The sequence below is a fragment of the Peromyscus californicus genome, unplaced genomic scaffold (genome assembly GCF_007827085.1).
Source record: "Peromyscus californicus insignis strain IS unplaced genomic scaffold, ASM782708v3 Scaffold_4__1_contigs__length_199733344, whole genome shotgun sequence".
In the NCBI taxonomy this organism is placed as follows: Eukaryota; Metazoa; Chordata; class Mammalia; order Rodentia; family Cricetidae; genus Peromyscus; species Peromyscus californicus.
The window spans coordinates 149639778-149665167 of record NW_026294562.1 but is presented as its reverse complement, the minus strand read 5'-3'; the positions used below and the strand labels follow the sequence as shown (position 1 = coordinate 149665167).

General features: G+C 53.1%; 2 protein-coding genes across 3 annotated transcripts in view; one reads left to right on the top strand and one right to left on the bottom strand.

Annotated features, from left to right (window-relative positions):
• Positions 1-8185, bottom strand: part of Otog (otogelin) — a 74487-nt gene extending 66302 nt beyond the window's left edge. Inside the window, 7 exon segments of the mRNA XM_052713155.1 lie at positions 254-372; positions 2792-2946; positions 3107-3199; positions 4039-4114; positions 7360-7417; positions 7562-7634; positions 8037-8185. Coding sequence (XP_052569115.1) covers positions 254-372; positions 2792-2946; positions 3107-3199; positions 4039-4114; positions 7360-7417; positions 7562-7634; positions 8037-8133 — 671 coding nt within the window. The 5' untranslated portion in view covers positions 8134-8185.
• A 2854-nt stretch (positions 8186-11039) lies between these two features.
• The window catches only part of Ush1c (USH1 protein network component harmonin), a 46957-nt gene continuing 32606 nt past the window's right edge, over positions 11040-25390 (top strand). For both annotated transcript variants that reach the window (XM_052713508.1, XM_052713507.1), the window contains exons 1-4: positions 11040-11142; positions 21315-21382; positions 21819-21962; positions 22102-22240. In XM_052713508.1, the coding sequence (XP_052569468.1) occupies positions 11107-11142; positions 21315-21382; positions 21819-21962; positions 22102-22240 (387 nt within the window). In that variant the 5' untranslated portion in view covers positions 11040-11106. The remainder of the gene's footprint in view (positions 11143-21314; positions 21383-21818; positions 21963-22101; positions 22241-25390) is intronic.

Here is a 25390-nt window from a genome sequence, read left to right as displayed (position 1 = left end):
CGTGAGCTCAGGAGAAAGACTTCCGGTGGGAAACTCTCAGCTCTGTAGCATTTTTTACTGCATCTGATAGCTGCGGAGCACCAGGAGGCACGCATCCATCTGCCAGTACCACAGGCTAGACACATACTGGCCCGGTGTGCACTTCTGCCTGAGAGTGGGAGAGGCTGTCTGCCCTCAGATACCGATTTCCTTTCAGCTTGACAGGGACAGAGAGCCTCTGCCCCACGTCAGGGAAGTGGAAGGACACAGTTACCTTACACCTCCGTGGGTGACCTCCTTGGCCAGGCGGATCTCACGTTCACCGGAGAGGAAGAGGCTGACAGACCTCGGACAGGTGTAGTGGGCAGAGCCACACTGTGGGTCATTGTGCACCTGATTGGGGTGGGCAGGTATTCAGAGGGCAGTCTGCAGCAACTGCCACAGGCCAGCCTGAGCTTCACTGCACCGATGTGGGGTGATTTGTGGCCCCCGTGTGCCGAACACATTTCCTCTGTGGCCCTTCCCAGTGCCCCCCTCCAACACTGCAGCAGGGGCGGAGCTCTGACTGCCCGCATTTCAAGACTGTCTGAGGAACAGAGAGAAGGGACGAAGGCCGCATGCACACAAGACTAGGAAATAGCAAAGATAGGATTCTGACCCAGATCTGAATGCGTCGGATTCCAGAGCCTTTCCCAGATCATTGGGGCATCTCCAAGTTTCATCAAATCAAAAGGCAAGATATGCACTTACATTGCGTCACACAGATGTGCATACTGGGACACACCCAGACACACATGCTCACGGACACCATCTAGGCACATGCTCTATATCCCACACGCTCCTGGCATGCACAGATTAACCCTGTTCTGCACACAGAGACACCCCCCCCCCATGCTGCTCATCCCATATGCATCTTCTCTGACTCCAGTCAAGAACCCACACTTTAAGGACCATAGATCCAGAGGCCGGTGCAGGTTTTTAGTGCTTGCGGGAAAGAGTTTGAAAGGTGGAGACACTCCCCAGGAGCCAACTTTCCACTCTGTTGCCTTTAGATATGGTGGACCGGCCTGAAGCTTCTTTGACTGAGAGGTGGAATCATGGAAACCACCCCCGTCCTAAATTGTTTTTCAAACACTGTTGGTTTTGTTTAAATGGTGTCTTACAGTGTAGCTCTGGCTGGCCAGGAACTCACTACGTGGACCAAGCTAGCTTCAACTCAGAGATCCACCTGCCTCTGTCCCTCAATTCTTCTATCCTGGGATTTAATGTGTGTGCCACTCTACCCAGATCAAGCATTGCTGATCATGACTCACAGAAAGAAATGTCTATATATAAACAAAACAAAATTATTCTACATCTTCATATTAATAAGGATGTATGCATGCCTGCGTGCCTGCGTGCGTGCATGCCTGTGTGTGCGTGTATGTGTGTGTGTGTGTGTGTGTGTGTGTGTGCGCGCGCGTGTGTGTGTGTATCTTTTCATTCTCTCCTTTTTTTTTTTTTTTTGTTTTTTTTTTTTTGTTTTTCGAGACAGGGTTTCTCTGTGTAGCTTTGCGCCTTTCCTGGGACTCACTTGGTAGCCCAGGCTGGCCTCGAACTCACAGAGATCCACCTGGCTCTGCCTCCCAAGTGCTGGGATTAAAGGCGTGCGCCACCACCGCCCGGCCTCTCCTTTTTTGATGCAGGGTATAACTCACTGCATTGATTGCATAACCCACTCAGGTGACATCTATGTAACTGTAACAGTTGTGAAAATGACCCAATTACAAATAACTCTGAGGTATGACAGACCGAGATGTAGGAAGTGATGCTTGTCATGGCACCTAGACACCCAGGACATGACCTTCAGTCTAGGCCTGAGGCAGGAGGATCACAGCCAGCCAGGAGAGGGATGACCCCGAGTGAGCACTGAGAACTCCCTAATCCTACCTCCGCCCCTGCAACTCACAGCCAGCCGAGGTGCCCTCATCAGAAATGCCCATCAGATCTGTTGGACGCCAAATCTCACCCGGCACTCAGATGTCTGACAAGCTTTGCCCAAACACACTCATCTTGGTTCAGGGAACAAGCCCAAAAGACATGGTCTGGCCCAGAAAGGTCTCATGTGGGAAAGAAGACCGGCCAGGAAACAGTTGGTGTAAGACACCCGCGGGGAGGTGAGGGGCTTTTACCCAGAGTGTCTCCTCTGCTGCTTGGGATGTCAGGAAACACAGGAAGGCTCTCAGGGGAAGGCAGTGTACACAGGGTCACCCAAGATTCCCGTCATCCTCTCCAAGGCACCATACTCTTTCTTAACATGAGCATTCCTGTCTAGAATGCCTTGTCACCCCAACCCCACTTCTCTCCCCTGGCTACCTCCAATGAGTCTCCTTTTCTATCTCAATAAACGTCACTTCCTGTAAGAAACCTTCTGTCACCGCCATCCTTCACGGAGTCCAGATCAGGTGCCCAGGACGCGGCCTTTCAGGCTTCGACACTTTGCCACCGCAGCTCCCTGTGGCACTTGTGTCTGTGCGGTGGTTTCTCTATTAAAGTGAAGGTCCTCGAGGACAAAGGCCACGTCTGTCCTAAGGGCATCCCACCGTGAAACTCGGTACTCGGAAAAAGGGCACAGTACGCACCATCGCCTGACTAAATGATCAAATGGGCAGCCGGGCCAAGTGGTGAGCAGGGGCTTAGAGACTGTGGCTCCTTCTAGACACGGAGTCCCAGGAGCTGGGGAAAGTGGAAAAGGAAGGTCCCGGCCTTGCCCAGCTCCCAGTGCCTAGTGGAGCCTGCGTGGACCAGCAGGGCTGAAGAGAGGAGGCCTCACCTGGATGGAAAAGCTCTGGCCCTCCGGTTCGTGGTGTCCCACCAGCATGTAGCTGCCCTTTCCAGAGAGGTAGTAGTACAGGCCATCAAACGTCTCCACGTGGTACTGCCCCCAGGACCGGCAGATGCTGTCCCGCTCAGGGCCGGCGTTATACACTGAGACAGAGCAAAGTGAGCCTAGCTCTGCATGAGCACCGTGCTGGAGGCTGAGTTCCAGACCTGGCAGGGCCACCTCTGTCCCCCAGGCTCTCAGCTCCTGGACCTACAGCTTCTCTGAACCCACAGTCCCTCCTGGGGCTGGAGAGATCAGACCTACCCAACTGGCAACGAGGTCCAGTGGCATTGAAGCGTCTGCAGTCACAGAAAGCTGGGTGCACACACTCGCCCCCATTGAAGCAGGAGAACAAGTCTGTAAGAGAGATACAGGGAGGTTCCCCGCTGCCCCAGACCAGCAGAACCAAGACACACACCTCCTCCCAGCAGGCGCCAGGGAAGTGAAGCCTCTGCCCGAGACAGCCAGCCTGACGGGAGCCACACGGGATGCATAAGACCACGGCACAGTCCATTTTCTGATGGAAATTCAGGGTACGGTCTTAGAGCCTTAGCCTTAGTATGCGTGAAGTGGCCCTGAGGCCACTTGACCTGGGACTCCATTTCCCTAAACTAAGCTAAGCTTCTGGCTAACAGGCAAGACAGCAAGACCAAGACTAGGAAGGCTTTGAGGGGAGCAGGGAGAGGCTGCCTCGTGCATTCACTGTTCAAGAAGAGGCCGAAGTATGAACCTGGATGAGTGTGAGAACACAGGAGAGAGAATGACCACACATGGGGAGGAGACAGAGTATGGTGAAGGAAGGAGTCATGGACAGGACACGCACACGAACACTGCCCCCAATGGGGGCAGCACAGACACAGGACACGCAACTAGACATACGTGTCGGGGTAGGCGAGGAGGCCTTAGATACAGGAGAGGTGAGGATGTAGACCACAGGAATTAACACACTGCAGGACCGCCCCACAGGAAGTAGGAAGCAAGACCAGAAGAAGTGTGAGGTGGGGTGAGGGACCAACCATCTCACAAGTCAGACAGTATGAGCAGGAGCCAGGCCATGAGCATGTGAGCAGGACACGGAGAGGCCCTGCAGGCCAAGCTGGGGAAGACAGGAAGGGACTCCATGCACAGAAAGGGGCTCCCAAGTGGTGCCTTCCCAGACTCTCCTACACGTGGGTCACGAGAAGGGCGCAACTCACAAGATGGTGCACACTTGGCCCGATGGAGACGCCTTTCCCATGAAGACATGGCCACCGCATCTGGGGCTGCAGCCTCCTTTTAGGGACAGAGAACAATTAGTTCTGAGCACCGGGGTATTCGGTTCCCATGTCTTCTTTCTCAGCATCTAAACATGCCCAAGATGAAGCCCTGCTTCCAGCAGAGGATTCAGAACAAAAGGAATGTTTGGAAGCCTGGAGCCCAGCCAAGCTCGCCCCCCCCCCCCCACCTTGGCAGGTGAAGTCTGACTTCCGATCCACCAGGTGCTCAAACCACCTCCTTCTCACCGACTGGGAAGTCCTTGACCAATCCTTATAAGTTTTCCATGTTCCTGCCCCACTTTAGCCCCTGGTTCCCCAGATCTCCCCAGAAATTCTTACGTAGCCCCAGAAATCAGGTGTCCCACCTTGCTAGCAATCCTCCGGGCCTTCGGAGACCTCGGGGAATGGGAAAGGGTGTATGGAGGGAACAGTTGCCACCCTCTTCCCATGGTCCCTGGACAGCTTCTAATCAAGCACAGCCTTTGTAAATGCAGCCACCATACCACCTCAGATGCAGCTTCTAAGCTACAAAGCACCAAAGCCATTTCCTGGAAAATTCTTGATTTTACTGTATTGATATTTCACCAAAGGTAACTGGAACTCCTGACCCTCCTGCCTCCACTCCCAAGTGTTGGAATCACCCCTGGCTTGGAGAATTCTTTAAATCTCGTCCAAATAATTGGTCCTCAGGACAAACCAGGGGTTTGTAATCATTTTCATGTCATGAACCCCTTTAACAGTCTAGTGAGGCCTGTGGTGGCACCGTCTCATAAAATTGTGTAAATACATAAAATCTAAGATTACAAAGGAAACCAATTATATTATAATGTAAATATGAAAACCTTTTATTGATGTGTGCTTGAGTAAAACTGTACATCTTTAAGAGTAGCAAACGTAACTGTCATCTGCTGGTGATAGGAAACCCCTGTGCCTCCCTTCAGTAATTGGCACTGCTAATACTCTTGTGGTTACAGTAGCAGTAATCGAAAGTATGCTAAACCTCACTTGGTGTTTGAAATAACAGTGTCTTTTTCCTCAGCCTGGTTCATGGCCTCCTGGTTACACCTCTAGTCCTCTGGAAAATACCTGAGCTCTACAGAGGCAGGTGGATCCTGTGAGCTCAAGGCCAGCCTGGTCTATATAGCAAGTTCTAGGCCAGCCACAGCCATGAAGCAAGACCTTGTCTCCAAAGAGAAAAAGAAAAGAAAGTAAGCTTGCTTGGCTACTAGTCTGGGACCCATCCCTACTTTCTCAGACCAGGCATTCTGGATAGAAATCCCCAAAGCATCCACAATACATGGGCGTGAGGTCCCCAGTTACTACAGAGGGAGAGTACTGTCAGTCCTTTTAACTCTGGAATAATGGGAGCTATCTCCCTGTGTTACCTAGATTAGATGCTCAGGACCTGTGTTCGTTAGTTTCACGTCAATTTGACACAGGCAGGAGTCATTTGGGAAGAGAGACTCAACTGAGAAAATGCCTCCATAAGATTTGCCTGTAGGCCAGTCTGTGGGGGAATTTCATGACTGATAATCGATTTGAGAGTGCACAGCTTACTGGAGAAGTACCAACCCTGGGCAAGTGTCTTGGATGGTTTAAGAAAGCAGGCTGAGAAAGGCATGGGGAGCAAGCTAGTAAGCAGCATTCCTCCATGGCCTCTGCTTCAGTTCTACCTCCAGGTTCCTGTCTGCCTTGACTTCCCTCAGTGATGAGCTGTGAGCTGAGAGTTGTAGATGAAATAAACCCCTTCCTCCCCAAGCTGCTTTTGGTCATGGTATCTTATCCTCGCAATAGAAATTCTTAAGACCAGACCTCTCTCAGTGGAAATGGGTGAAGCTGCCTAACCAGGAAACCAGCAAGGGAAGCATACCGTCCAGTGGGAATGAGGCGTATGGATGTAAGAGTCACTGGCCCTGTGAAAATGCACAAACTTCTAGAGTCCCGTGGGCAGAGGGGCAGACCTGGCTCCAACAACACTTTGGTCTACCTGCTCCTTGTGGGGTCCCAAAAAGTCAGCTTGCCTGTCTACGAGAAGAAAGTCCTTTCAACTTCCACTTTTCAACTCAAATAGTATAGGACTCTGATCCTGAACCCGATGCCTGGAAGAGCAGGCCGATGAGAAGAAGAACAAGCCCTGGACAGGAGCATGCTGCATCTGCCCATGTTGAGCTTCTGCACCCTGTGCATGCAGGGCAGAGAGCAGGGACAGTTTTTATAGTATAAATCATTCCCCCTAACTCGCTGGCCCAAAGGGAGCTGGACACAGCTGAGGGTCAAGCCTTCTGAAGGAGCTTCACCATCGGTGGACTGATGTGTAAGGTGTCTGTGGTTGTGGAATGAAGAAGACAAGTGGAAGCCAGGATTAGAAAGAGAATCTGAGTCATCCAATCCAGAGATCACCAAAGTCTGGCAAATGGAGAAAACAAACCTTCAAAAGCAAAGGATCCCGGGAGGGTGGGCCCCAGGGGATGGTCAGAAGTCAGCGGATTGTGTGTGTGTGTGTGCGTGTGTGTGCGTGTGTGTGTTCTCTGTGTGTGTGCATCTCTCTCTCTGTGTGTGTGTGTTCTCTGTGTGTGCATCTCTCTCTCTCTCTCTCTCTCTCTCTGTGTGTGCATCTCTGTGTGTGTGTGTGTGTGTGTGTGTTCTCTGTGTGTGTGCATCTCTCTCTCTCTCTCTCTCTCTCTCTCTCTCTCTCTCTCTCTGTGTGTGTGTGTGTGTGTGTGTGTGTGTGTGTGTGTGTGTGTGTGTGTCTGTGTACACGTGAGAGTATGCAGGTCAGAGGACAGCCTCAAGCTCTATCCACCTCTCTGGCCTTTGCTCCTTGACTGGTCTTTCCTCGCAGCCCCCAGCAGGTGGCCCAGGTCTTGCCTCTCTGAGCTGCCTTCCTGGGGCACTGCACAAGGTATGGTATGGAGAGGAGCCTGAAATAGGATTTCCAGTTCTCACGGGCCAGACAGGGGAGAGAAGGAGAACACCACCCTCTTAAACCCACAGCTGCCTGCTGTCCTCTGGGGTGGAGGGGAACTCAGCTATCTCCCGAAAGAGCCTTGTGCCCACCTTTCCAAAAAAAAAAAAAAAAAAATCACTAGGGACCCAAGAGACTAGGAAAAGAGAAACACATGGATTTCACGAATTTGCACATCCAGACCCCAGGAATGTTAGCTCTTCTCTGAATAAACCCTCCAAAAAGATCTGTGATTACCTCAGGCCCAGAAAGAAGCCCCTTCCCCAGCGACACCCCCTCCCCCAGGCATCTCTTACCTGGCCTTCCATCGCGGTTGTGACATCTTCTGCAAGGGACATCTCCTGGTAGCTGTGACTAGATGAGAAATGAGCTTGCCAGAGGTGGGGAGTCGGAGCAGGCCTGCTTCCACTCACCCCGGAGCCCAGCCCTCCCTGTATGCTAAGCCCCTGGACCGTTTGTGCCGAGATAAGGTGGGAGGCAGTGGACAGACGCACTCACCTGGGCTCAGGGGCGGGCTCAGGGGCGGGCTCCGGCTGCAGCTCTGTACTGGCTCTCCATGTAAGTGCTGGTGCTAAGGAGGGATGGTGGTCTCCACTCCAGGTAAGCCCCCTTTGCGGGGCCTCCTGCCCTGTTCTCCCGCTGACCCCCAAAACCCAGCACTGCCTGCCTCCGCTCCACCTCCAGCTGTCTCAAGTCCCTTCTCCAGTTCCCAGGACTCTCCAGAGAAGGTCTCCCTCTTTCCTTCTACTCCTTGGGCCTCAGTTCTCTCTAGTTCTCCACCTTGGGTCTCTTCTCAACTAACTTAGGGCCATCTGGGTCCCAGGCACGGCCGTCTCGATATCTGCCTCCCCGCTCACGGGTCTCTGCCCTTCCTTACACCATCTGTCTCCTGGCTCTCTTCAGCCTGCCCAGACCTGTTCCCCTAAACATCCCCCCAGCCCCGGGCTTCCCCAGTTCACAGGCCCTTCCTCACCCTGACGCTGCACCTGCATGAACTCCGTAGCAGGCTCAACGCCGAACAGACAGAAACAAGAGAGAAGCAAGCGTAGTCCGGTGGCACGGGCTCCCATCGGGGTGCCAGGCGACGGGAGAGCCTGCCGCTGGGCTCTGCTCCTAGGTGGGTCACACCTCCACGGGCAGCAGCTGTCCCTCGGCTTTCAGCCCTGCAGCTCCTTAAGGCCCTCCTCCCAGGCACCTGACTCCTCCCCAAGCTAGAGTTACAGGGCTGCCCAGCTCATTACCATAAGTTAAAAGCCGGGCTGTAGCCACTGTAACTACCCCTCCCCAGGGAAGTCCCCTGGGGGAGCAAGGAGGCACCCAGCACAGACTCCAGTTCCCTCACCTGGGTCCTAGAAGCCCCTTCCACTAGAAAACAGACGTTCTGGTACAGTCCGGAGTTACCTACCCTCTCTCCGTTTATAGAAGGCTACACTCGGCCTGGGACATGCCACTCGGCAGTCAGTGGCAGAGCAGGGCTCGGGCTTGCAGAGTCCCAGTCTGTGCTTCCATAGCTGCCCACTCTGGCTTCCATCTGGGCCCCAAGTCACCATCTTATCCTCGGTAAGGGCTCAAATGGGGAAGGCCATGCCTTAGTCCTCAGGATGCCAGTGCTGGCTCAGGAAATACTGTGTGTGAGCAAAGGGCTTTGCTGTCCCCATCAAGGCCAGAGTGGCAACAACAACTTTGGTTTTATGAACAAGAGGTATTTCATGTCCAGGAAGACTTGGCCCCTTACAAAGCCCCGGGGAGGGGTATAATTTGGGATGCACACACTCATTTAGCAGATGTGTTGAGAGTCTCTTTTGTGCCACTTACTGTTCTAAACACATGGTGGGTAAGCTGGCCTCTTGGGGACAGCAGCTGAGAGTCACCGACAGAGTCCTGCAGAACACAGGGTGGTCTCAGAGCAGAGGCATTTGTGGAAAGAGAATCAGGACCCAGTGCCACACGAAAAATCAATAAAGAGTAGGTTTTTGTTTTGTTTTGTTTTGTTTTTTAAAGTGTCTATGGTCACCGGAAAGAAGGGCCAGCTGGCTGTGGGCTGCGTTCTTCTGGGTAAGAACATTCTTTGTTCTGGATTCTAAATAGGAGACCAACAGCCATGTGACGCAGCAGAGGCTGGAGAAATGGCTCAGGGGTGAAGAGTACTTGTTGCTCCTGCAGAGGACTGGGGTTCAGTTCCCAGCACCCACATGGTGTACAACTGACCATAACTCAAGTTCTAGGAACCCTCTTCGGCCTTCCCAGGCACCAGGCACACACACGCATAGTGTACACGCCTACATGCAAGCCAAACACTCACACACAATCAATCAATCAATCAATCAATAAACTTTCAAAAAAAAAGAAGAAGTAGGAAAAGACAGGCGGAGACTCAAAGATGTAAACTGAAAGAGGACTATATCTCGTGTGGTCTTCTCTGAACCACTAAACGCCTCAGAGGTCTCTCCGACTTACCCAGTAAATAGCAAAGAATCTTAGTTTCCATTAACTGTCAACTTGACACAGCCTAGAGTCACCTGAGAGGAAAGAGCCTTGACTGAGGAGTTGCCTGGATCAGACTGGCCTGTGGGCTTGCGTGTCTAGGGGGACTGTCTTATTAATTGATGCAGAAGGGCGCAGCCCACTGTGGGCGCCACTATCCCTAGACAAGTGGTCCTGAGCTTTATAAGCAAGCCAGCTGAGCACGCGCCTGGGAGTGAGTGAGCCGGAGAGAGCAGCACTCCTCCACAGTTTCCGCTTCAACTTCCTGCTTGGGTTCCTGCCTTTTCTTCTGTCAAGGATGGATTCGACCTGGAAGCGCAAGATGGAATGATCCTTTCGTCCCCAAGTTGCTCCTGGGCAGAGTGTTTTTCACAGCGCCAGAGTGAAACTAGATCAGAAGGTGAGAACACAGATCATATTTTCCAAGTTATTTTCTCAGGCATAATTTATATCTTAATCTAGGCCGTAGTTTAGCACCCATGAAAACAGCTTGCTTGCTAAGCCCCGGCAAATGGCAGAGGGATCCGAAGAGGCTTCTCATGTCTCTAAGTTACAGCTGTTAAGTGCCCACCTGATCTGGGCCACTGTTGATCTCCTGGTCCATCCCTTAACATGGCTTGCACATGTCAGGCACCTCCTCTGCTAAAGCCAGGCACTAGGTCCACACCCCACCACACACCAGTGAATGTGTGTGCTGGGTTACTTCCTGGTTTGTTGGGGACCGAGCAGGGAAGGAAGAGGGAAGGGAAAGTGAGTCAGTGGCTGGGGGCGTTCCCCCACACTGGCAGGCTCCCATGGAACACAGAAAGAACCAGCCTGCCCCCCCCCCCAGCCTGACCTGCCCCCAGGAGTTTTTGTACTGGGAAGGTGAGTGGAAGAGATCCGGGTGAAACCTAGCAGAAGGTGAGAAGTGTATGGAGTAAGGGGTGGAGGTGGGGGTGGGAATGGGGGTGGAGAGGTGGGCTCAGGAAGGCCATGGCTTCTGCCTGTGAGTCCACCTCCATGAAGGATCTCCGAACTTCTATGCCAATGCCATCACAAAGAGTTCCAAACCTCAGCTGGACACATTGGGCCAGGTTTGTGATCCCAGCATTTGCGAGGTAGAGGCAAGGACTTCGGGGGACCATCTCCTTGGCTACATACTGAGTTCAAGGCCTGCCGGGGCTATATGGGGCACTCTTTGAAAAAGGAAACGAAGTTCCAAACTACCTCTGACCCCCTCTGCCAGAAGTCTCCTCTCCTCAGTCTTCTGCCTTAACCACGTGTGGGGGGAACCACTCCAAAAACCCGCCAGCCTCGCTAACCAAGCCCCCATTAGCACTTCCACACAGTGGAGTCCCTTTCCTTTCAGAGCCTCGGTGCTGAACTCCAGGACAGGTGACTCCATCTCCAGGCTGCCCTTTCTCCTCCCAGCCCCGCCCCTGCTTCTCCCAGGCCCCGCCCCTAGCCCCGGGAAAGGCGTGTCCTCGGTCTGGTGGCTGACTCACCCGGGCATCATCGCAGACCGGCACCCTAAGGAGCGGGTTGAGCTGCGGGACGCAACTGGATTAGGTTCAGCCATGGACCGGAAGGTGGCCCGGGAATTCCGACACAAGGTCAGAGCTAAGAGGTGCCTCGAGCCCTGTGGACTGTGGAGTCCCTGGTCCGGTGGGTGGGAGATGGACAAGGACCCTCTCCCTGGTCTGAGGGCCTTGGGCAGGCTTGAACTTCTGAAGTTGGGGGGTCCTCAGCAGAATGAGGGGGGAACGCTAGGAGTCCCGCTGTGTGAGCTTCCAAAATGACCCTCCCCAGAAAATGTCGCTTCTCCTTTGGCCCTCCAGGGGCTGATAAACTGGACAGGGAACCCAGACAGTGCTAAAGTTCCTTCCTTACTGGTGCCCCCATTCTAGGGGTCTCCTGGACCCCAGCAAGTGTCTGGGCCAGGCAGAGAGAAGGGAAACTGGGCCTTTCTTTGGCCTTTGACTTCCAGAGTAACCGGGAGCATCCTGCCAGCACCCGGACATTTCTACAGGGCAGAGGGACAGGTTTAAAAAAGTGCAGCCCAGCTTCAGGGGAAGGACCGAGGAGGGGTTGAGGGTGTGAAGAGCCTGGCTTTGGTCTGACAGACCCCTCTAGTAGAATCCTACTTCCCTGGGTATGTCCTGGGGAGGGGCCACACTGGTTCTTTAAAGTCCTCCAAGACCTTTACTGAAGTCAGGAACTTCCAAACGTATTTCCCGGACTGCAGGATCTGTGAGGCCACGGAAGACCACCGAGAGGCAGGGGCCCAGGGGTGGACCTCCTACCAGGCTCCAGATGGGGGCGAAGCCAGTCAACAGCTACTCACAGGCCTTGCCCGAGGAGTAGGGAGCTGTGTACTCTGGGGCTTGACACCAAGATGAACCCCTTTCCAGTCCGAGGGGTAGAATGCCTAAAGCAAGGATTGGGTGCCCCACTGTGGGACCCCAGAGGTTACAGGTCAAGAGTTTAGGTCCAGCAGCAGGGATCAACCATTCACTTAAAACATGTTCTGAGCACCTGTTTTGTGTCAGGCCCAGTCTGTTCCCTCTCGTGGCTTATTGTAAGGGTGGGAGGCAGGCCTTGGGCACAGAGCGTTGGGATCAAGGTTTGGTAGGGGCAGCAAGGGTGGACGCCTCGGGCATTCCGGCTCCCGTTCCCAGGGATGAGAAGTGACTGAGAGTTGAGCAGGACTGGGGAGCTGGTGAATATTAAGGGAACCATTTGTGTTGAGAAGTGCACTGTGAGCCCGGGGATGTGTGTGTGGGGAGACATCTCAGCTGTCCTGAACATTTGCTGAGTGTAGGTTTCAGTCAACCCACTTTAAAGGCTCCCGTCCCCTGTCTCAGCTTGAATTTCTCTTTCCTGGCTTCGGTCTAGGAGTAACTTCAGCTTTTCTTTAGCTTTCCTGCAGGGCTGTTACCTGCACTTTACCTCTTTCGAGAGAATCACCCCCAGGGTCCCTGATGTCTGGCTTGACTACACATTCGCCCCTCTTCTTTCTTTCCTGGTTCTCGACGGCCTCGGGCCCCTGCATTTCCCTGTCCAGGCTCCTCCTCTGAGTCATTACCTATTAATGTTCCCATGTCACAGGCAGGGCAGGCATCTCAGTGAGCAAGGCCTGGACTGGACTTTGTGCCCTTCTGTCTCAGATACAGCAACGGCCTTCCCCTACCAGGATGGGGATCATCTGAGAATTGAGAGGGGACATGCGGTAGAGACGCAAGCTGGGCGGACTTTACAGTTTGCTGTTGCTTGTTCTATATACCCCCTTCCTGACTGTTTGGGGTAAATTCACTCCTAAACAGAAGTTTGCAATCTAAATCTTTAATTACTAGAGGTGGTGTTTAAGGTATTGTCATGGATGACGCTGGGTGACCTCGAAGTTACTTGTCCTGTCTGTGACTCAGGTCTCAAATCTGTGAATTGGGCTTACTGTTTAATAACATGTCCTGCATGGGTGTAGGAGGCTTATGTAAACTGGGCTTTTAGGGAATCCTGAGAGTAGGGTCAAGTCTCACCCCTGCCACTCACTAATATGGAGACCTAGAGCAAGCCATTCAGTCTCTGAGCTTTTGTGTCCTTCGCTGTATGAGGGGGTGTGTGTGCAGTGCCTATAGGAGACAGGAATTGGTAGGAATTTGAGTGTAGGATGCTCTGGTCCCTGGCCAGTCTGTATGCATTACTGTAAAGGTTCTCTCTAGCTGTTGCTCCTACAGCCTTTCATGGTTCCTGTCCAGAAGCAGCCAACAGTATTTACAGCACTAACTGCCCTTCCCGGTAGGAGGGAACAGCCTTGGGTTGGGAAGAGCCAGGCCAGGATGATCAGGGACTAAGGACTCTCCCTGGAGAGAGTAGAGCACCGGCTTCTCAAAGAAGCCTCCTTGTTCCCAGCAGCGCTGGAGTTGGAGAAACCTGGTTACTCATTTGCTAGGAAAACGTTTATTGCCTCTCCAGCAATCACACGTTTATGAGCAGCTCTGGTGTACCCTGCCCCAGGCCCAGCAGCCCGAGGCCAGTCAAGCAGTGAGGGAGGGTGGGATGAATGAGACCAGAAGAGCCCTTTCCTTCTAGGGTTTGCTATGCATTCATCCATTCATCCATTCATTCATTTGTCCATTCATTCATTTATGCATGTGTGCAATAAACACTCTCTGGCCTCCTAATATACGCCAGGCAGAGTTCTAAGCCCTGAAGAGCTTAACAAAGCCCTGCCCTCATCAGGAGGAAGACAGTTTCCAAGGAAACGAACAGTTTCTTATGATGGGGTGCTGTGATGAATGCTGGGGGGAAAGTAACCCTGTGGGGGGGGGTATAAAAACCAGCAGGTGGTATGTTGTGTACAGCCATTCAGTGACATTTGAACCTGGAAAAGGAGGGAGGCGCCATGTGGTGGATGTGGAAGAGGGAACAGTGGTGGCTACAGAGAGGGAAGCATCTGTCTGCCAAGCTTCAGAATAGCAGGCAGGACTCTGAGAGGAACAGGCGGATGAGGCCATCGACAGAGTTCAGAGGCGCAGGCTAATGGAGAGTGGTTTGCGTTGAAATATGACTGGCCCTGTGACTCCCAGAGTGGAAGGAGGACCTCACTCAGCAGGACTCGGAACGGGTTCTGCTGATGGAGGTTGGCAGTGGAGCTGGAAGGCTTTACTTGTGGAGTGGCTGCAGGTGCGAAGTGGGTACGGTACGCCACCCGCTATGAGGAGCAGGGCGGCGGCGGAGGGGGCACAGAGTAACCCTGAGTCCCTTTGGGATGCCTGCGATTCGAGGCGCCCTGTAGCTGTGTCTGGTGGAGAGGGCTGTTGGGGGGCTAGAGGTGAGGGTTCTGGAGTTCTTGGGGTAGGAGTGAAGATGGGGAGAAGACCCAGATTATCACCAGGGGCCGGATGAGACAAAGGAACCCCAGGTCATGTAGGGGAGCTAGAGGTGCAATTGGAGGCCAGGCTTGCCACACCCCAGCTGAGCCACACTCCCAGCCCCCTTTTACTTTTCTTTTGTTCTGAGAAAGACTCTTGTGTCGCCCAGGTAGGCTGACCTCACACTCCCTATGTATTTGAGGACCGGCCTTGAACTTCCTTTTTTTTTTCCCCCTTGGTTTGGTTTTTTTTTTGTTGTTGTTGTTTTTGTTTTTTCTTTTTTCTTTTCTTTTTTTTTTTTTTTTTTGAGACAGGGTTTCTCTGTGTAACAGTCCTGGCTGTCCTGAAACTTGATTTGTAGACCAGGCTGGCCTCGAACTCACAGAGATCCGCCTGCCTCTGCCTCCCGAGTGCTGGGATTAAAGGCGTGCGCCGCCGCCGCCGCCGCCGCCGCCGCCGCCGCCGCCCGGCCACCTTGAACTCCTAATCCTCTTTTTTTCCACCTCCCAGGTACTAGGAGCTATGGACATAGACCAGGAGGCCAGGCTCCCTTTGTACTTCTTATTTTGAGACAGGACCTTGATAACTTGCCTGGGTTGCCTTTGAACTCTCTCTGGCCCGGGTAGGACTTGAGTCGGCGGTACTCTTGCCTCAGTCCCCTGAGTATCTTGGACTACAGTACTGCACCACCAGCCCCAGCTGAGACGCCAGAAAAGAGGGAGGATAGGTCCGTGACCTTCGTGGTGAAGGTCACGCCGTATTTTCACCCCAAACTCACCTAGTTGTATACACGGAATGTAAACACCTTTTCACGTGCCAAACCGCACTTCAGTAAAGCGTTGTTTTTGTTTTTTTGAGATGGAAGATGTTCCCTTTGGTTTTAAATGCCGACTTGCCACAACCTGAAATCACCTGGCTGGAAAGAGAGACTCGGTTGAGGAACTCAGTGGATTAGACGGGCCGATGGGCTTGGCTGTGGGGGACTGTCTTGTTGTTAGTTGAGGGAGGAAGGCTCGCCCATTGTGGGAGGCGCCATTCACTGGGCACGAGGTTCTGAACAGCATAAGAGAGTGAAGACACCAGATGAGTAAGAGAGCTGGCAGGAAGGGTACGTTTATTTTCTCTGCCTTCGACTGTGGGTGCCTTCTGACTAGCTACTTTGGATTCCAGCCTTGACTCCCAACAGTGATGGATGATAGCCTGGAACTGTGAGCCAAATTAACCCTTTTCTACCTAAGCTGCTTTTGGTCATTGGAGTGTTTCCATCACAGCAACATACGTGAAATTAGAACACAAGATAATAAAACAAGGGTCAAATAAAGCTGGAGTGTTTACTGTGTGGAAGGGAGGCTGGGCCTTGACTCACCTGCCGTGATGGAGGGCGGACCCCTGGCAGCTGCTGAGGGTGCAGAACTTCATCTTCTCGTTCTTACCTCGTTTTACATAATAAACACACATGACTGCCTGCTTTTCTGGAGACTGCCCTGAACTCTTCCCATATTAACTCACTGAATTAATGATGAAAGCCATTATCCTCAAAGAGAAACTGAGGCAGGGAGAGGTGCAGACACGGTCCAGGAGGGCTTTGCTGGCCCCGCCCCCACACTCACAGTCCACGTTCTGTGGCTCACACAGGTGTGGAGGAGACAAGTGAAGGACCTAAGGCAGAGGTGGGGACAAGGAGAGCATAGGAGCTAATGAAAGGTGCAGCCATGAAGAGGTGATGCTGGAGGCAAATGTCCATGTACCATCCCTAGAAATGCTAAGCTCGCAGCAGCCAGAGCCGCAGCAGGAGCCAGGCAGCTTCTCCCCAGATGAGCTCATCCCCGGCCTTGAGGAAGGGCAGGTATACCTGAGCAGCTTGGACAGGCAGCGAGAAACCATCAGGGACCAAGGACACGCTTCCTCTCTCCTCATATTGCGTGTTCGCATGTTGTGTCTTCCACCAGCAGAATACAACCAGAGGGTCTGGGAGGCCCTGCAAAGCCCCCAGGACAAGGACTGGGAAGAGGCTGGGCGGGCACAGAGAGGCAAAGGCAGGGCATTGCAGCTGGAAGCCCCACCGAGCACTTTAATCCCCACAGCAGCTTGGGAAGCATGCAGAGTACAGCAAGAATTATTTAATTGATTCACACCCCCTTTCCCCCCGGCCTGAGTGAGTCACCCCTGCCGGCAAGGGCCTAAGCACAGGGAGGGAGAAGGGCTCGGAACACCGTGCCGGCTGCACATCAGTGGGAGAACATTAGTGCTGGTGGACATGGGGGTGACGGTGTGGTAGAGACCCCTAACAGCTCCTGGACACTGAGAGCTCCGTTAGGGCTTCTGCGCGCCATGGCGAGTGAGAGCCTAGGAAAGGAAAAGCTTACTAAATTTAGTTGAAAAAGATTGGCATCTAGCACACAGTAGGTGCTTAATAAATGTGTGTTGGACAAGGGCACTCAAAGAGATACACAGGAAGTGGACACCATGTGGTAGATGGGATTTGAGAGCCAGCAGGCTTAGTCTAGAGTCTCAGATCTGTCTCTCGACTCTGTTTCCTCATCTGTGGAATGGGATAATAAGGTCTATCTCCTGTGGCTGTTGGCAGGGTAGCTTGTCGGTCAGTGAGCAGAGTGCAGCCAGGATGAAGGGATGGGAAGGGGCTTTAGGCTGGACCTCCAGGAGACTCCAGAGGAGGAGGCTCAGCCTGCCTCTTCCAGGAAGACAGGGTTCCGTGGGAGGAGGCAGAGCTGCCTTGGCCGAGTCTGGGAACAGCTCTTCCGTGAGGAGGAAACAGACCCGGGGAGGCTGCAGACATGTGTGCTGAGGAGATACAAGATGCTGACCCAAGACTGAAGCAGGAGGGAAGGGAGGCTCAAGATCGGAGCTGACGGAGTTCACTCCTTCTTCAGCAGACGCCAGGAGTGTGCATCTGCATGCATGGCATGTCCACGGGGGACCATGGGGAAACAGATCACAGCCAGAGAGGAGGGGAGAAACCAAGTGCTGAGACCTACTATGTGCTGGGAACTTTTTATGTGCCTAGAATTGCACACAGTGCCCCAGAGCAGGACCTCCTAAAGCTCGTTTACGGACTGGTGTTCGGGAGAATTCCAGGAGGAGGCATTACTATCAAGTAACAAACAAACAAATATATATTGGTTTTTCAAGACAGAGTTTCTCTGTGTAACAGCTCTGGCTGTCCTGGAACTCGCGCTGTAGACCAGGCTGGCCTCGAACTCACAGAGATCCTCCTGCCTCTGCCTCCCAGGTGCTGGGATTAAAGCCGTCCTCCACCACCACCTGGCTGCTAACCGTAGTTTTAAAGGGCAGTTTGAGTGATGGTGGCATTGTTACCACACAGCCAGATTTCCAGAGACTTCCGTATTTCGGTTCTCTTTCTTGTGTGCCCTTGAAAGTCTGTAGAATGAGGTGTGAGAGTGCTTTTAGAGAACAAGGCCAGACTGTTCCCTCAAGTCTCCGTGGAGACATTCTTGGATTGGGAATGGTCCCTCGATTTGTGGAGCCCCCTGCCATTCGGCTTCACACTCCTACCTCCAGAGCAGTCTGCACTAAATGGAGCTGCCTCCCTAGTCCATTGGCATACCGGAGATTCTGAAAGGATGACTCAGAAATTATAAGAGAGGCTGAGGCAGCCGGGCGGTGGCGCACGCCTTTGGTCCCAGCACTCAGGAGGCAGAGGCAGGCAGATCTTTGTGAGTTCGAGGCCAGCCTGGCTACATAATGAATTCCAGAACAGCCAGGACTGTTACATAGAGGAAACCCTTTCTCAAAAAACAAAGAACAAAGCTGGGGAGGGGTGGTGGTGGCAGGTGCTGAGAAGATTCCATTGCTATTCCGCCCCTGGAAGTGCTTGTCTGGCTACAGCCTCGAGTTGTTCACAGAATGTGGAGAAGATGATGCTGCAGACGTGGACACATCAGGACAGGGTTGGTGTGAGCTTCAGGTGAGGCAGAGCCAGGCCTGCAGGCTGTCTCAGAAGTGGACTAGAAGGGTGTGACTTGTGGGCGGGGGCTCTGAATGCAGTAGTTGGCGTCTAAGAGCTGTCCACAGGGCCTGGGGTCCCAGGAGCAGGATGTTTTCTCGGAAGACCATCTCCAGTTGTCTGTGCTTGGCTCTAGGAAGACAGAGAAATAGAATCGTGAACCCTAAATTGCCAAGTCCTCTTCCGTTTCCTACCCTGATTTTCTAGTCTCCAGTCCATGCATATTAAGTGTCTTCCATGAGGACAGTCCCTTGCTCTTTAAACCTAAGCATGCAGCAGATGCAGTCTCCAGAGAGACAGAAGGGAAAGTCAGTCCCAAGACTTCTGCCAATAGAAGAGTCCCTCTCCTGTCCTCACCCACTAGCTGCCTCCCTCCAACTCAGCAGACAGGGCTCTTATGCCCCGCGAAAGAGCAGAACCACTGGGGTTCAAAGTGTCACTTAAAAGATGTTCCGTTTTCTCCTTCCTTATGGACCAGGTGAAGAGGTAGGGGTTGTGTGGAGGGGGTGGGCATCCTGGGTATCAAACTAGAGTCTCATGTATGCCGGGCAAGCACTTTACCACTGAGCCCCCGCCCTCCAAGCTTCAGTAATCGTGAAGAGAGTCAGTCGGGCGTGGTGGTGCTGGCCTTTAATCCCAGTACTCGGAAAATAAAGGCAGGCAGGCAGATTTCTGAGTTTGAGGTAGCCTGGTCTACATATTAAGCTTCAGGCCAGCCAGGGCTACACAGTGAGACCTTGTCTCAACAACGAACAAACAAAATAAAAAACAGTAGAGAAGAGAGAGGTGAGGATTAAGATGTCTCTTAAGGCAAAGGGTTGGATGTTGGGGCCTGAAGGGGACTTGGGTGCTCTTTGCCCTGGAAGACCTGAGCCCTACTAGACCTGGGTTCAAATCCCAGCTCTGCTTGTTAGCTGTGGCCTTGGGTCACCGCTGTGATACTCCCTGTATAACAGTGTGAGAATAAGGGTCTCACAGGGCTGGTGCTCGAACAGATGTCACCATAGGAGCTTCTGGAAACCCTGCAAGAGTCTTCCCTTGCCCTTCTGTCCCCATGGCTCTTCTTCCCGAAGGGCATGGGCAGACCAAGAGGCAGACTAATGCATCCATTCAAGGCTTATCTATTGAGTACTTAATCTGCGTTAGTCATGAGGAGTGCAGACCGAAGTGGACCACCTTTTCTTCTGGTAGACAAATTCCAAAAAATTACAAACCGAAGTTACAAAAGATTAGTAATGTCCCAGCAGAACCGAGAGATCTCCTGGAGTGGGAGTAGGTTGGTTAGTAGGTAGGAGACATGGTCTCTGTGGGGAAGAAGTAAGCCCTGAGGGTGAAGTGGAGAGCAGAGGAGAACATATGCCTGGGCTTGGGGCTCGAGGGGGTGAGGGTCTGGCTTATACAGGGAGCTAAAAGGAGACCCATGCAGTCAGGAAGAGTGGCAGGCTAGGACACGGACTTCCAGAGAAGGGGTTTGAAGTTTTCTGTTTGTTCGTTTGGTTGGTTGGTTGGTTTTTGCTTCGTTTGTTTGTTTTTTCCATGATGGCAATCAACTCCAGAGCCTTGTGTGTGACAGTCAGGTCCTCCAACACTGAGGTCCATCTTCATCCTTTGATTTTACGTGCATCAAGAAGCTAAGAAGCACTCAAGTGGTATATGATCTTCTATAGGAAGATTTTTTCTGGGCCTGGTCCTAGAGATTCCCCAGCTCCTGTCCGCTGGGGGCTCCTGCAGTAAGGAAGGGTGACGTAGTTGGGGGAGCTTCGAGAGTCGCTGTCACACATTCTTTGAGCCCTTGGAGCTCAGCGGAGAACACACCCTTCTGGGTTCCTCCTATCCTCAAATACACATGTAGATATAGGAGGAAGGGGACTTCCAGGTAGAAACTGGGAAGCTGCATTTCCTGCTCAGATCCCAAGCTCCAAGGCCTGGGCCTCAGGGTCCTCTCTACACTGGGGCAGACTCTCCAGAGTCTTCCAAAGTCCTTGAGGTACCTGTGGAGAAGGCACGGTTTTCCAGGTCCTGCTCCAAGCTCCAGGCAGGCAGGAGAGCATGGCTTTTGCAGCAGCTTCTCCTATGAAGAGCAGAGACAGGACCACAATGCTAACTAGTCCTGGAGACCTGAGGGGAGGGGTTCCCCATGTCCCCTCCACACCTGCCTGGCCCTGCCACTCCGTCTTGGGCTAAAGAGAAAGCCAGGATGCAGCCCTTGGAGATTTGCACTGAACTTTGCTGAAGTACGGAATCTGGGGCTCCTGGATCCCCAGCTCCGCAGGGATGGACATGCTAATGAAACAGCTCCTGAACATGACCTCGGAGGCCCAGCTATTGACGTCAGCAAAAGCTGGAGTGATGTAACTTAATCCTCCCCCTGCGGGGGACACCCGGGATGGAGAAGGAGAGGCCAGGAGGCTGACTAGTGGACAGACCTCAAGGCCAGGCTAGGCCAGGGCAAAGTGTCCCGGCAGAGGCAGCACTGAGGAATTCAGTGGTTGGGTGCTTCTGGTGGATGGGATGTGTTATCTGAGTGAGTGGCCCAAATCCTTCCTCAAAGCATTTATCCGCCACTACAGCCACCATCAGGTGAGACTGTGGGCTTCCTCCCACCACGGCTGACACAGGGAGAGGGTGGCAGCAGTAATATGGGGTGGGGGTGTCACTGTTGAATGGGGTCACGTGTGCACATGTGTTTTCGGCCTTGTGTGCGCCTCTGTCACATTGCCTGGGGATGAGACGTTTCTGGGCTGTTCCGAGGTCTTCTGCATAGGTCTGATTTATCAGGCAGTTCGGTCCCTGGTTCTCTCTCCTCTTCCATCCTCAGCCTCAGAGCTGCTGTGGGCACTCTGGATGGTGACCTCTTCTCCCCGGGTCTGCTGTAGCATGCTGGGTGCTCATGGGACCTGGAGCTATGTTCTGCTTTTTGGACTTTCAGGTGGATTTTCTAATTGAAAATGACGCAGAGAAGGACTATCTTTATGATGTGCTGCGGATGTACCACCAGTAAGTATGTGTAGCCAAGCCCAGGCAGCCCGTCTGTGTCCCAGGAGTACAGAATGGTGATGTCCTAAGACAGCACATGCTCCGTGCTCCTGGGAACCCACGTATATGCTCGTTCACTTGCTTGAAGCTTCAGTATGGGTTCACACGAATACTTCCGACTTGGCCCTGGGCTAGGGCTCAGGGGTAGACCGTGAACAAAAAGACTGACCTTTGACCTCAGGCTGCTTCCAGTCTGATGGGGGAGCAGACGAGTACCCAGATAGGTTCACTAGAATGTGAATGTTAGGACGGAACCAGAAAGCCAGCTGTCCCCCAGCCACCTCATCTGCTGTCTGTGGTCACCCACGTGCTTTTGATTCATTCAGTTTGTAAGCTCTGTTAGGGCCCAGAAGTACAGCGGGTAGGACACTCACCCAACCCTGGGACCTCTCCAAAGGACCATGGATGTGGCCGTGCTCGTGGGAGACCTGAAGCTGGTCATAAATGAGCCCAGCCGTCTGCCCCTGTTCGATGCCATCCGACCCCTGATCCCACTGAAGCACCAGGTGGAGTATGACCAGCTGACACCCCGACGCTCCAGGTGCGTCCGTTCGTCCGTCCGTCCCCAGGCCAGAGGCGAGGACTGGGAGGGGTCACCCTGGGTGAAGAGTGGGCTGCCAGGCCTGAGCTGGGCCATCACCAACCACTGGGCCAACCCCCAACCCCTGTCACTGCAACAGGAAGCTGAAGGAGGTACGTCTGGACCGTCTGCACCCAGAAGGCCTCGGCCTCAGCGTGCGTGGAGGCCTGGAATTTGGCTGTGGACTCTTCATCTCCCACCTCATCAAAGGTGGTCAGGCAGACAGTGTTGGGCTGCAGGTGAGTCACCAGAGCCAGAAGAACGGGGCCAGGGTCTCAGATGCCCTGCTTCCTCCTGATCGACTCCGTGGCACAATGTGGGCACCCATTTTCTTAGGCCTTTGGGGGAACGAGGGAAAAGTCCAAGTGGTGTTTTGGTGAGTGAAAGTCTTCAGGATGCAGGAAAACTGTGTGTGTGTGTGTGTGTGTGTGTGTGTGTGTGTGTGTGTGTGTGTGTGTCTATGTCTGTGTGTGTCTATGTCTGTGTGTGTGTGTCTGTGTGTGTCTATGTCTGTGTGTGTGTGTCTATATGTCTATGTGTGTCTGTGTGTGTGTCTGTGTGTGTGTGTGTGTGTCTGTGTGTGTCTGTATGTGTCTGTATGTGTGTGTCTGTATGTCTATGTATGTCTGTGTGTGTGTCTGTGTGTGTGTGTGTGTATGTCTGTGTGTCTGTGTGTGTGTGTGTGTGTCTGTGTGTCTGTGTCTGTGTGTGTGTGTGAATCTGTGTGTGTCTGCTTGCATGTGTGTCTATGTGAGTCTGTATGTGTTTCTTTGTGTGTGTGTGTGTGTGAATCTGTGTGTGTGTCTGCTTGCATGTGTGTGTGAGTCTGTATGTGTTTCTGTGTGTGTGTGTGTCTGTGTCTGTGTGTCTGTGTCCGTGTGTGTGTGTGAATCTGTGTGTGTGTCTGCTTGCATGTGTGTCTATGTGAGTCTGTATGTGTTTCTTTGTGTGTGTGTGTGTGAATCTGTGTGTGTGTCTGCTTGCATGTGTGTCTATGTGAGTCTGTATGTGTTTCTTTGTGTGTGTGTGTGTGTGTGTGTGTGTGTGTGAATCTGTGTGTGTGTCTGCTTGCATGTGTGTCTGTGTGAGTCTGTATGTGTTTCTGTGTGTGTGTGTGTCTGTCCTCACACATACTAGACAAACACTCCACCATGGAACTCTCTCCTGCCCTTGCCCATTTTCTCAGATCAAGCTGGGAACCTGCTGCCCCCACCACTGCCACCGAGCCCCCCACACACACACACTCCCCACTTCCTGAAGGAGGAGCAGGCTTAGGGCAGGCACCTGCGGCTTAGTCTAATGCAGTGTGATGCTTAAGAACACAGACACCACTTCTGGACCATCCCATTCAGAGCCTGGCCTTGTCTTCCTGAAAGCTGTGACTTTAGTGAAGTGATGGGATCCTGGACCCCACCTTCCTCATCTGTAAAGCCATCTGCCTCGTCAGGCTATTCTAGAAACAGGAGATGAGATGGTGATGGCGGCTGCCTGAGCCACCAGGGCCGTGAGATGATGTCAGTGTAGCGGGGGAGATCGGTGAGCACCACCACCGAGTCAGTACATATGAGATGAATCGTTTTATAGGGTTCACAGAGGCTCAGTGATCAGTGAGCAGCAGAGCCAGACTTGGACCTTGGGTCTCCTGGAGCTCTGGCAGCACCCCAGATTTCTCTCCTGTGGTCCCTGCACTTTTGTGTCTGAGTGGGGACAGGCAGACCTCCAGGTCTCAGAGTTGTTTTTGTCCGTCCAGGTAAAGAAACTTCCAGAGCTTTTGTAATCGACATCCCCATGGGGGTGGGGGACAAGACAGGGGCTCCAGGGGGCTCCAGTGCTAATGGTGCAAGACACCAAGGCGGGGTTAGGGTGGGGGTGGGGACAGCCAGCTGACAGACAGGGCTTTGTTCGCAGTCCTGTCTCAGGGCTCTCAGTGGCATCTGAAATTTCAGCCCCTTCATTGTTCTTTCTGTGGCACAGTTTCCAGCCCAGAAACAGCCAGAGGAGAGCACATAATGAGCTCCCCTCTTGGCGTCAGCTGGGCCCCCCTTCTTTCCAGAGTGAGCTCTCAGGGCAAGTGCTTCCCTGCAGGGCCCCAGGAAGGAGGGCACCAGGGCACTCTCGTGAAACCCAGACATCCACCTTCCCACCTGCTTCTCAGGCTTATGAAACACCAGCCCCCTCTCTGGGGCTGTTGGCCATCTCTTCTTTGTCCCCTGTCCTTCAGGTTGTCATGTCACGGTGATCTCAAAGGCTCTTTTGCAGGGTTCCGTGTAGAGTCGGGGGGGGGGAGGGAAACGGATCCTGCAACCCTATCCAGGGGCCATGTGGGAGTCTTTCTGACGAGGGTCCTGGGCGAGCTCCTGTAGTAACTGTAGTTACTGTAGAGGGGACTCCACTCACGAGGAGTTAGGACAAAACTGCCTTCATCCGATGACTGAATCAGGGTTCAAGTTTCTCATGCTGGAGGACAGCACAGAGAAGATTCTAGAAGGCAGGAGGGATTTGACCTGAGAGGTTGGGTGCCCTGCAGGGGCCAGATTGAACCTTCCAATAGGACCTAGTTCTGGGACTTCAGCCTCGCCGCCACTCCTGACCCCTCCTGGATACTTACGATTTTTTTCAAACTTTCTTCATATTTATCTATGTCCTTTACTCACACAAGTATGTAGCTGGCTGCTTGCTCATGTAGAAAATGATACTCCAGGCCTTTCCTGTCCCAGCTATGGAATGAGCAGGGTAATCTCTGCCTTCCTGTGAGACTCCGGGGCTCTGACCAGGCGGCAGGAACCCAGAGCAGGCAGGACACAGGGAACCCTTCTTTTCTGGACACCCAAGGGCTAACGCGGTGTGTGTCATGGAGACCTGACTACACAGCCCAGCAGCCTCTTTGCTCCCTGGGTGACTCCCTGAGCCTCTGTTTCTTCATAGTGCCACTGTGGTCCCCACGTGAAGGCCTCTTTGCAGGGTCCATGCAGAGCAGAAGCACAAGTTCCTGCCCTTTGGGGTTGTAATAATAGGTGCCAGGAGCTCCGCAGATGTCCTCTTTGAAGTCAGTGTCCCCAGAAATGTAGGAAGTTCTTCAGCGAGCCCTCCTGTCAGGACACGGAGATGATGGGGGTTTATGTCCCAGGCGGGGGCAGACCCTTTCCCAGTGGTAATGAGAAGTGACTATGGGAGTGTTGCATTCTGGGAACTCATCTGGAGACCGTGTCCCCTCAGAGTCCAGCCTGAGTCCCCGACCTGTGGCAGCCTGTCTCCAAGGGACCTGTGCATGGGGTTTCAGTGAACCCATAGCCTCAGTCTGTAGAAGGATGCCTGGGTTCTGTTCCTGTGTGGCAGCTACTGCCTTCATGGTCTTGGGCAATACATCATCTCCACCCCCACTCCCCAAC